Source organism: Martes martes, assembly GCF_963455335.1.
Source record: "Martes martes genome assembly, chromosome: 6".
Taxonomy (NCBI): Eukaryota; Metazoa; Chordata; class Mammalia; order Carnivora; family Mustelidae; genus Martes; species Martes martes.
The window spans coordinates 100974262-100987001 of NC_137893.1; the positions used below are offsets into that span (position 1 = coordinate 100974262).

The window sequence follows — 12740 nt, forward strand, 5'->3', positions numbered from 1 at the left end:
CAAACCTTGCACTAACTCTGCTACTGAACGTTATGAACATCGGTCTCCCCTGAGGTCCTCACCAGAGTGGTAGAATGACATGTCAGTTAAGCTAAACACTGATCAACAAGCCATTCCTGGGCCAGGAAGCAGGTTCTGCTCCTCTTTATGTGAGTAGCACAGCAACTGAATTTCTAAGTTCTTATTTCAGATGAACAAGTTCATAAAGAATAGGGTAAATAACTCAATAAAGTATATCCATTGTATAAATGACCATGGGACAGGATACTATACTCAACTCTCAGTTAAAATTATGTATAAAAAAGAAACCACTGCAAACAGGCCTGTACAAAGCTTTATTGTACTTTGAATAACAAGCATGTAACAAAATATAAAGCACGATTAGGATGAAATATCTCACTATGTTCCTTACAAAAGCAGTAAGTACAGTACACAAAGACTGTCCATAATATTTTAAAGTCTGCTAAAAATATCAAGACATACTAGGAGCTGTGGGGTTACCTTCCCTTTCAACTAGAGCATTTATTCCCATTAGCTTTGCTACAAATGAAAGTTAACATATAGGAACATACACGTAAAATAAGTGAAATGGAAAATGAAGGCATACAACAGACGTTCCAATTACTAAGCAAATGTGAAGAATGAAGTCTTTTTAGAATTCCAAAAACTGCATTTCCTTGGAACATACGGACCAGGTACAATGAAACTTTTTTCTGACGTGTTTTTAACATGTTTTTAACAACAATTTTGACCGTGCCCAATGTAATCAATAATCTTTCTTAGCATAATTCGAGGATTTGCAGATGTACTTAAGAAACACATTCGCCTCATTCAGAGGTGATATTCAAAACCCTGAATGCCCACCCGTCGTCCACTGTCCCTCCCCAGTAAGCACAGACACTGGAGGAAATGACTGGTGTGTGGCAACACGGTCTGTCCTAGCTGAGTATCAGCCCAATGTTCTTTCCAGCGACACCAGACACGTGTTTTGGCTAATGGACAAGCATGTGCTAGGAAATATGAAAAACATGAAATTCACACAGACATGAAATTGAACTCAATTACTCTTCTGCAGGGAAGCTGAATGTGAAATATTTCACAGTGACTGAAATTGACTGGCTAACAGGCAATGGTGGTTTTTTAATATTCAACTTTGATTAAAATAAATGGACTTACAAGAAACCCTTGAGATTCAGTTAATGCTACTAATCTAAAGGCTCTGAATTACTGCAGAGCCTTTAAAATCAGCATATGTGACCTTTTATATAGTTTTCCTTAAGAAAAAAAATAAAAATAAAAACACCGAGGTACTTTAGTTTCTTTTCAAGGGATGACTGTTGTTATCTTCCTGAGATGCAAAAGACCATAAGAGAAAAGCACCATGCCTAGGTTGCTGAATGAGGCATCAGACACTAATAGTTTGGTCCTTTTCTAAATGGATCTCTTCCGACAATTACACTAAAACATAGTGATGGATCGCAGATGCCTGGGGGTCCTGGTTGGCCTTGGATTCCGGGTTTTCCATGATCTCCATCTTTGCCTGGGAGACCTGGGTCTCCTGGAGGACCTTCTTTGCTTGTTCCAGGAGGGCCCTCTGGACCTAAGGTGGGACATGAGCAATATATGAACAGAGCAGTTTGGTTTTTGATGGTGACAGAGATGATTCTGTAAGAAACTTAAACTGAAAAAAAAAAATTTAAGTTTTACATATTTGCACATATGTGAAAAGAGGAGGGACTCTTTTGATAATCCTATATACCTTCCATGCAGAAAAGAACTATCCAAAAATAATCAGCAATTTTTATAAAACTGGGCTAAGCTCTGTTAATACAGCAGTCATGCTGCTGATTGAGACACAGAGCTAATATTCTAACATTTCAAATGGTGGGTTGCCCAAACCCATTTCTTCCTTCCAGCGTATCTTCTGCCAATATTATTATAAATTAGCAAGTGAATAGATCAGTAAGCTAAAACTTTACTGATGTCACTTCTGTGCCATATTTGCAGTGAAATGACTATTTCCATTAGACATATTTCTAAGTTTCCACATTTAAATACACTGTCATTACCATGCAAAAACTGTGACCAACAGACACACAAAGGTGTTACACCTCTCATTTGTGAATCACTGCTGAATTAGTTCAATGAGCATGCTCAAAGGAAGCAGAGTTAACTTAGGGTTTTGGCCTTCTAAGAAGTTGATGACTCCAGGTGCCTGGGTGGCTCAGTTGTTAAGCGGCTTCCTTCCGCTCAGGTCATGATCCCAGGGTCCCTGCTCTGTGGGGAGTCTGCTTCTCCCTGGGCCCTCTGAACCCCATGTGCTCATGTGCTCTCTCTCTCTCAAGTAACTAAATAAAATCTTTAAAATATATATATATAAAATAAAATAAAAAATAAAATAAAAAGTTGATGACTCAAAAGAACAAAATAATTCAGCTTTTGAAATGGAGCAGAGGGGTCTGAGGTACTTTCTATGAGTAATTATTCCTGCTGCTACTACTAAGAAACATTTATTTAACACTAACTACAACTGTAGATATACTTCCAAGTATTTTACACAAAGACTGTTGAATCCTTTGATCCACCCAAAAGCTTCTTGAGGTAATAACATCTAGAATGATAACAGGGGCCACCTGGGTGGCTCAGTCAGTTGAACGTCTGACTTTGGCTCAGGTCATGATTTCAGGCTCCTGCGATCGAGCCCTGAATCAGGCTCCTTGCTCACTGGGGAGTCTGCTCTCTCAACCTCTCTCTCTCTCTCTCTCTCTCAAATAAATAAAGTCTTTGAAAATAATAGTACACATTTAATTGAAAACATGATTGTTATGCAGTATTCCAAACACACTACACGTATTAACTCAGATCATTTTCCAATGTCATGATGCACATACCATCTCATCACCATTTCACAAAATAGGAAATGGAAGCCTCACAAAGTTAAATCACACAGTAGCAGAGAGTGACTTAAAGAGTCCACTGTTTCAGTTACTTTGCTTCCTTGAGAATCATAAAGACTGAACAGTGATATACACCAGATAAACATGGGTGACTAAGACCAGTCAAAAACTACTCTACGGCGTTGTCTTCTAAGGCTTGCCAAATGATAAACAAGAGAAAATCCCAAGTGAGTCGTGAATATGACAGAGGAAGAAAAGTCTAGGAGTTAGAGCTCAATATGTTGAATGTGAATCATTCAAAAAAGTAAACAAATGTCTTGATTTTCAATACTTCGACATAGGTTGGTGATGATTATCTTTTTTTTTTTTTTTTTTAAATTTTATTTATTTATTTGACAGACAGAGATCACAAGTAGGTAGAGAGGCAGGCAGAGAGAGAGAGAGGAGGAAGCAGGCTCCCGCTGAGCGGAGAGCCTGATGCGGGGCTCGATCCCAGGACCTGGAGATCATGACCTGAGCCGAAGGCAGAGGCTTAACCCACTGAGCCACCCAGGTGCCCCTGGTGATGATTATCTTAAAGCCAAATATGCAGGTACACTTATGAGCATATAGCAAGTCTTACCTGGAGGACCAGGAGGACCTTGATCTCCGGGGTACCCAAACCCTTGGCTCCCCTTTGCCCCATTTCTTCCTGGTAGACCTGCAGAGTGTCAAAGATGGGAGCACACTTACTTTTCCTATAAAATCACTTCCTCCTAGATTATTTCTTTCAAAGCTGTTAATACACATTGAAAGAAAAATCTTTTAAAATAGCTTGCCATTTATTATTTCTCATGGGAAACAGAATTTTTGAAGCAAAAATTTCCAAAATTATCACTGATCTAGAAAGATGTAACAAGGATTAAATATTAAAAAGGAAAATGGTTTGGTATTATTAGCCCTTTCTGTTAATCATAGTTGTTTATTTATCACTGTGGTTGAACATCTAAATTGTTCATATAATAGTAAATAAAAAGGAAAGTATTATCAAATGACATTTCATATAAACACTCAAAGAGAAGTAAGTTGTGGGCCATTAGTAAGTTTGGTTGCAAAACGTAATTTTTCCTATAAGAGAAAAAAACCTTTCCAATAAGGTAACAGAAGTTACTGATATCAAAACAAAGGAAATAGTGTCTATGACTATTTAAAGACCTTCTTATTAAAAACTCAGTCCAAATCTCTAAGTACAATGTCAACATTTTCTAATTTGTCATTTCACAAGCCTCAGACTTCAACCTTGCTTTAGTTTAGAGTATTGCTTTAAGATAATAGAAAACTTGCTTTTTAACTAGTTGACAAATTATTTAAGACTTAGGCGTACAAGAGCTTTTTGTCATCCTAAAAACAAAGATGAACCTATGCCTATTAAATCAATTTAGAGGATGAACACAAAACATACCCTTTTTTATCATTTGTTTATGCACATAAAGTGAAGTACCTTTTAATCCTCTGGCACCTGGACGTCCAGGAGCACCCACTAACCCAGGAACGCCATCTCTTCCTGGCAAACCAGGAAATCCTCGAGGACCCTCTGGGCCTATGGGACCAGGCGGTCCAGGAATGCCAGGGGAACCGTGTTGGGACTGGCAATGATCACAACTTTGAATTCTTCCACTCTGAAGTAAGACTGGTAGCTGAGCTTAAAAACAAAGAAGTGCCCCCCCCTTATATTTAAATGGCAAATGAGCATTAGTAACATCTTACTCATTTTTTATAATGTACAGATGCCAATCTGTTGACCAATAATTTCGCTTCTAGGAATTTAACTCTGTAGATACTCATTGGTCTGTGTCATCATTTTATTGTAGCAATTGCTTAAAATGGGAAGGAAAAGTGAAAGCAAACCCCAAAAAAGAAACTGGTAAATTACAGACATCTGTATTTATGAACTAAGTTTTCAGAATTATGTCAGAAAAGAAAATTTAATTCGTGGTGAAATAATGATAAATTGCTTTATTAAAAAGATTACAAAAGATTACATATAACTTTCATCTTCATAAACATACTCACCTAGACAAAAACAGGGATTTATAAATGTCCTTTATTTTCTTATCTTACTTATGTCTTTCATAATTTCTATCAAGAATGTGTATCACTTTAGTAATTTTAAAGTTATTAAAATCTGTTTGAGACTTACCTCTTAATACATCGGTGCAAACTTGTCGAATATACTGTTCTGAAAATTCTCTCCCCTGCATCAAATTATTAGGGGTTATAACATGTATATACCAAGTAAAAAGCAATGAAAACACAAGAACTAAGGAAGAAGCAGAATACGTACGGGCTTCCCATCCAGTCCTGGAGGTCCCTGAGGACCTGCTTCCCCACGCTGCCCCTGGGGACCCACAGGCCCCATTAGGCCGTCCACCCCAGACTCTCCTTTTGGTCCCGTGGCACCTCTGACACCAGGCTCTCCCTTTTCACCTCTCTAAAATCAGAAGAAATCCTTAAAAGTTCTATTTATGTATTTCAGAAGGCAAAATTGCATCAAAGACTTCCTTACAGATATACATATGAGTATATACATACATGTATATATAATGTACATTATACAAGGAAACTTCATATCATATTCAAGGGCTACTCATCCATCCATCCACCCATCTACCCAACTCCAAATATCCTCTCTTCATTGAGTGTATTGTGTAGGTAATACGTCTAGTGCCAGGGAAACAGCAAACATGACCCAGTCCTGTTCCCAAAGAGTTTACATTCTAGAGAGACAAATACAGAAACACCGTGTTCTTTGTTGAAATCAGGAAGAAAAAAATTTAGCTCTTAATCTAGAAGGAGAACCATTAACATTCACAAATATGTAACATTTCATAACTAATTCAATGAATCCACATATTACAAAAATCGCTGTTTAAGAACTGAAGAACATGAAAGGCATTTTCTGTTGTGATGCCCATAGCTAGATTTATACAGCACTGAAAACTCAAGCAATAAGGACTGAAAAGAGAGCATACGACGTGAAGCAACATACCTCTCCTTTTGCACCATGATGGCCTTGAATTCCCTTTGAAAATTAACAGGAGAAAAAACTATAATAACTGTGCAAGGTATACTACTAGAAATGTGGCATGCATCTTTTGCTACATATTTAATTAGACTTTAGGTTTTTTTTTCAAAGATTTATTTATTTGACAGAGAGAGAGAGAGAGAGTGAGCGCACAAGTAGGCAAAGAGGCAGGTAGAGAGAGAGAGGGAAGCAGGCTCCCTGCCAAGCAGGGAGCTCGATGTGGGACTCAATCCCAGGACCCTGAGATCATGACCTGAGCTGAAGGCAGAGGCACCCCCAAACTTCAGTTTTTAATTTGAAAAGTACTGATAGAATCAGTGAAAGAATTATTCTTGATACCTTTTTTTGCCATTTCAAAGGAGATTAATGACTATGCAATACGTTAACTAGATAATAGAAAAATGTGAATTTATGTAACTGTGTCATTCTTAGACATGAGGATTTTTACATGCAGTTCAAATATGTAGGTTACAATGGGATTCCAGTTGAATTCTATTTAAATTCTATTCTGAATTTTAAATACACTACTATTTTAATGGAAATTAAGCTCAAATCAGGTAAGATACATTTAGTCTTTTATTGGCGTGATTAAATACTCTATTTCTCCAAGTTTTTGTCTTTAAAATTAAATTTCAATTGAGTACTACTTATAAAAGATGAGTTAAAGCAATGATGCCATTCAAAGTGATTAACAGGGAAGAAAATACTCATCTGTCCTATGCCTAAGCCACTCACGGGTGGTAATTCAGAGATTAGAAAAGCAATGTGAGGTATAAATGGTATTTTTCCCAAATGATACACACACTGGGGAGCCCACACAGGGAATTCACTCACCATTAAAATGAGTGCCTCTGGATGGCTATATTAAATTATTTCCCACTCATCTCTCATGTATTCATTGCAATGACAGATTACAGGTGATAAGAACTTTCAGGAAATGCATTAAAATTTCCCATTTTTGAAATTCCTCATACACTCACCCAGTACCAGTTCAGGGATCTGGGTAAAGCTTGTACACGCACAGGCAGGATTTCATGATACAACTTTATAATTAGCAATTGGTATTCCGAAATTCAACACAAAATTTAGCGTATAACACTTCACACTATGAATTTTGAGTGTGAATATTTATTTGGCATCATCTCTGGGTTGCTTGGACACGGATACCCAGATTAGACAAAAGGGAAGACAAGTTAGGTAAAATTCGTGTATGGCATAGAGAAAGGACGATTCTCAAAATGAAAGCATAAAAACACTAAGTTTTTATACAAAAATATATTAGCGAGTAAAATACTATAAGACTATTTTTTAAATATTGAGGTTTCTGAAGAAAGGCAGGGGTGTTCCCTACCAGACGTAAGCCTACAACTAGAGCTCATGTAAGAGGAAAGACAGAGGAGTTAAGTTCTCAGGACTAGAACTGAATTCGAGCTGCAACTGAAAACAGCTGTCATCTGAGAATCCACCAGGATGATTTCACGAGCGAAACGCAACACGAAGGCCAAGAAATCACACACTTGCAGCCCTTGGTAGGATGACAGGTAAACTAGGACTGTTTATTTAAAGAGCTTGGGACAACTATTCAGCTGCTGAAAAGCAATAGTTGCTTTGACCCCCAGGTGCTCCCTAAGGGCTCAGAGTTCCTGGTGGTGAGAAATGCAGCATCTGACAAATTTAGGGCAGAGACTTTCTAGGGAACTCAAACCCTGCCTGGGGAGCCGATCATTATTTTCCTTGAGAAGTGTGGAAAAAATATATATATACGTTTAGGGCACTGTGTAAGCCAGTGACTTGGCAAGGTTGTGAGCTCAGACTCCACAGGAAATAGCCTTCTTTTCAGACAGTTATTGTAAGAATTTGGGGGAAAGGCTGGGGTTGCAGAGGTTGAATGGATGAAGAGGTGAAGGTCCTCCTAGGAGAACAGCTGTTTATATATATTGTGTGATTAACTTAGGGAAATCAAGGGGGTCAGTCTGTGTTGCCAGTGAGAAGAATGGGGACAGGGCTGGCTGTGTCATCAAGAGGATCGGAGTCAAGCGGAGGAGCACTAAAATTAAAAGACACAATTGACTGAACATAGTTGTATGCAGGCAAACTCGGGCCATTTCTCCTTTTAGTTACTTTTGCTCTTCGTGTTAGCTTCTAAATTCTCAACTCTTCCTAATACCAGCACTGACCTTCCACCCTCTATTATAAACAACCTTTTGACCATATGCTTTCAGACCTGACCCCCATGGTCTCACAGATTTCTCCAGGTGAGGGACAGAGACCCCTCTCCTCAAAGACATCACTCACGGTTTTACCCCCCTCTCTCCAGAACCAGTATAATTACTGAATCTCTCTTGAATGTCATGTTTGAAAGAGGTCTATCCCACCAAGGGACTCCCTGTATGGACTGCCCTTCCAAGGGTGGACCGAGTTGGATCTGAGCTTAATTATTGGCAAAGAAGCAGCACACAAGCTATATTAGGTACAAATCACTTGTAAGCCTCTTTTGGTTCAGTTCAGCTCTGACTGAACTTGCAGGCCATATGGCAATCTCACTGGAACACTACTTAATGAGGACAGTTTAGTCAGGGAAGAAGCAAAACAATTTTATTATGAATCTATTCCATAACACAGTCCCTCAAGATAGCATTTAATGAATCTCTAGTGTAGTAAACTCTATCTCTGAACACGTAAGAGGGAAACAAGTACATTTCTCCACACCTAATAGGCTTCACCTACACGTGTTTCAAGAAAAAAAAAAATCAGGACTGATCAATAGATAAGGAGATACTGCCACTGTATGGCTGCCTTTGGCCAATAACTATTCTAAGATATAGGTGGAGTTGCCTACAGTCAGCCATTCATTTGACCAGAAAAAAGCATGGGAAAGGAAGTTTCACAGTATAGAAAAATGAAAACATAAGGCAAAAGATTAAAGCAAACCATCATCAGAAAAATGAAAACATAAGGCAAAAGATTAAAACAACCCATTATCACCACCACCACAACCTGACATTTTCTTCCTCAGGTGCTTAGAAGGCATACTGTATCTGCCCTTCTTCCCACTCTTTTCTATGCGCAGGTAACACTCTCCCAACACCATCCAGTTATGTGATTCATTACTTCATTGACCATCAGAGAAAACAAAAATACCTGTTGCCCTGGGATCCCTTGTCTTCCATTTTCTCCCTTTTGGCCCTTTAAAATTTAATAAAAATTACTGATTAGCTTGCACACATATAATACAATCACATATAAGACACAAGCTATGTATTAACCTGTGGTGAAGAAGAAATGTCACCAAAGCAGTGATGCAAATGTATAAAATGACGTAAGAAAGAAGTTAGTCTCTCAGAGGAAGAAAAAAGAGTCAACCCTCACATTAACAACATGAAAATAATTTAAAAATCCAATAGCTGTGGACATTTGATTAATTTCAGTGACATAACCATGTTCAGGCCTAGCTATACACATGCAAAGACAAGAAGACATCTTTAAAGGAATTTTTAAAAATTAAAAATACACTACAAAAGTGGAATACTACTCATACATTTTGAAAAATGGAATCTTGCCATTTGTGACAGACAACATGGATGGAACTCAAGGGCAGGACACTAAGTGAAATAAGTCAGAGAAAGACAAATATTGTATGATTTCACTTATATGTGGAGTCTAACAAAATCAAACAAACAAACCAAACCAAAAAACTTAAGATCGTAGATAGAACAGAATAATGGTTTCCAGAAACCATAGGGGGTGGGTGAAATAGGTGAAGGGGGTCAAAAGATATAAACTTCCTGTTATAAAATAAAGAGGTCCAGGGGATGGGTGTATAGCAATGGTTACTACAGTGGTAGTATGGTAATACTGTATATTTGAAGTTGCTAAGAGAGTGATTCTTAAAAGTTCTCCTCAAAAGAAAAAAATTTCTAACTATGTATGGTGATAGATGGTAACTAGACTTATTGTGGTGATCATTTCACAGTGTATACAAATTTTGAAGAAATTATGCATAACAAATTTGTACACCTGCAATATAGTTGACTCTTGAAAACACGGACGTTGAGGGCACCAACCTCCCTCAAAGTCCAAAATCGGTATATAACTTTTGACTCCCCCCAGATTTAACTACTAATAGATCATGGTTGACTAGGAGCCTTACTGACAATATAAACTATCAATTAACCCATATTTTGTATGTTACATGTAATATATTCTATATTCTCATAAGTAAGCTAGAGAAAAGTAAATGTTAAGAAAGTCATAAAGAAGTGAAATACATTTATGATACTGTACCATATTTATTGAAAAAAAAAACCTGCATATAAGTGGAAATGGGGAGTTCAAGCCAACATTGTATAAGGGTCAACCATATACTGTTACATGCCAGTTATACTTCAACAAAAGAAGTACCATAAAAACATTTTTCATGAAGATATTTAAGTCAGGAAAAATAAGAAGAGAGGAAAAATAGTAAAGACATAAACACATTTGTCCATTTAATAAATATTTTTGGATATCCATCATATATAATGCATGGTCCTAGCCCCTAAAGCACTACTTCATCCCTATGTTGGACAAGATAATTAGCAATTTCTAGGAAAACCAATACCTAAATAATATAATCAATGAATGATCTAGTGACTTAAATTTTGAATCACTCTTGCATCATGATTTATTCATTAATTTACTTAAATGGACTCCCAACATTTATTGAATGACACCTATTTGCTATCCCCACAGAGACACTGAAACAAAGATACAGTTACCTTCAAGTTGCTTACTGTGTGGTGGGAAAGATAAGCCATTAAATCAAGAATGATGAAAATGCATACAGAAACATCTGGGCTGGATACCACCAGAACAGGAAGGTGTATCTGAGAGAAAGGGGTCCTACAGGGTAGGGAAAATAACTCTACCCTAAATGACCAAAAAGAGTTAGTCAAACATGGAAGAATTTTCCAGGACAGACTTTATCTTGAAACATGTGGGACACCACGGAAGAATTCCTGAGTGGGTCTGTAGCTTCCTTATTGCATGCTGGTAGGAGCATGGGAGGAAGAGAGGAGAGTGCACTCAAGGGGAACAGTCAGGAGGACACTGCAGTAATTTGAGACCCATGACAAGAAATGATCAGGACACTGTGAATAGGAAGAAGGGCCCAAGTTCCCGACAGACTTAGAAGCGAAACTGCAGGTGAAGAGAGAAGAGAATGAGTTTTAAGATAACTTTCTAGACTTTTTCCTTGGGTTATTACATAGTGCTACCAATTACCATGACAAAGAACAGAGTAGGAGATGGTTTATGGGGAAAGGTGACAAGTTCTGTTTTGGACACACTGACGTGCACATGAGACATCCAGACTTGGTACGAAGAAGGAAATTGTAATATGTGGGTCTAGAGCTCACAGATACTTCCTTAAAATTCACCTCACTCCTCATTTCAAAATTAACTTAAAGAATCATAATAATACTTGAATATCTCAAGTAAAACAAATGGAATCAACAGTAGAAAAGCAATTTTTGAGACTCTGAACTTAGTAGATTCTAATTCCACTCTTATTTCAATTTGTAATTTCCTTTTATGCCTCCAGAAATTCTAGAGCTCTTCACCTTTGTTGCTAAGACACCCAAATGAAACGTCCTTCTAAATCATTAGATGTCCTCAGCCTGATTTAATTTTTTGGTATAATTCACCTTCCATCTGTTAGTTTGAACATGTCTTATAATTGGTGTTAATGATTTCTTATCAAATTTATTTTTGCCATAAGCCATTTCAAATCATTTCTGGAAACATACATGCTTTCCATAAATACATAAAGATATTAGAAGTATGTAGTAAAATCTGTATCTGTCTTGTTGAACCCTTTGGTTCCCAAGTTTTCTACAACATTGGAGTGGAGAAGAATCTTAAAATGAGATTTGACATTGACCAAACAGTTTAGAAGACAAGAAGAGAGCTGGGACGTAACAATTAGAGACTAATGGCAAAACTGGAAGGAGCCGGAATAGCCACGTAAGAACTAAAAAGAGCAAAGCCCTGATTTTATTGCCAAGCAAAAATAAAAAAGCCAGCAACATACCTGAATGCCTCTTTCACCTTGACTTCCTTTGTCCCCCTGCAAAAAGGCAGTTAAATATCTATCATAATCTAGGATCTTCTGCATCCTTTCAAATAAACATTTTTCCACAGGGGGAAAAAAAAAATATTTGGTCTCATACAGATTCCACAAGTGCTCTATAAGCAGAAGCTGAGTCCAAAACAGTATTTGGGAAGAGAGTAAAATCATATTATGTCAAAATGATGTTCTAAATGAACTCTGTCTTGTGCTCTTACATTTGAGAGGAAAATTGACTACAATTTCTATTTTACCAGGAATAAGACAACTTTTCTCTATCAATCACCATCTGACGGTAAACAAACATGAGAAAACTCATTTTGACAACTGTAGTTTTATGAAATCAAAGTGAAAATCTTCCACTGAGCCAGTAGTAGCCATGCATTTATAGGACACAGTGAAGTAGAACATAATGTTAAAATGGTATTTTAGAACACATATGCTTCAAAAATGAATTTTGGGGGGAAAATCCATATTCCAGGATAAAAACATTCCTAGGATTTTTCAGCTAGAAGAGACATTCCTGACCAACTCCTTCAATGCCCTGGTTCTTACAAGGACATGAATATGAATATGAATGACTATAATGAATCTGCAAATCAAGGAAGATAAGCACTTGCCCTGAGATGAACTTGGACACTGTTTCCAAATTTCTTTCCTACCTTACCATGCT

The 12740-nt window shown here is 37.4% G+C and overlaps 1 protein-coding gene across 1 annotated transcript in view; it reads right to left on the reverse strand.

The window, feature by feature from the left end:
• Window positions 1-324: 324 nt before the first annotated feature.
• COL21A1 (collagen type XXI alpha 1 chain) overlaps window positions 325-12740 on the reverse strand; it is a 181987-nt gene continuing 169571 nt past the window's right edge. The window contains exons 22-29 of the mRNA XM_080805923.1: window positions 12032-12067; window positions 9103-9147; window positions 5926-5958; window positions 5221-5367; window positions 5077-5131; window positions 4378-4578; window positions 3520-3597; window positions 325-1600 (exon numbers count right to left, since the gene is read on the reverse strand). Of these exons, the coding sequence (XP_080662049.1) occupies window positions 1413-1600; window positions 3520-3597; window positions 4378-4578; window positions 5077-5131; window positions 5221-5367; window positions 5926-5958; window positions 9103-9147; window positions 12032-12067 (783 nt within the window). The 3' untranslated portion in view covers window positions 325-1412. The remainder of the gene's footprint in view (window positions 1601-3519; window positions 3598-4377; window positions 4579-5076; window positions 5132-5220; window positions 5368-5925; window positions 5959-9102; window positions 9148-12031; window positions 12068-12740) is intronic.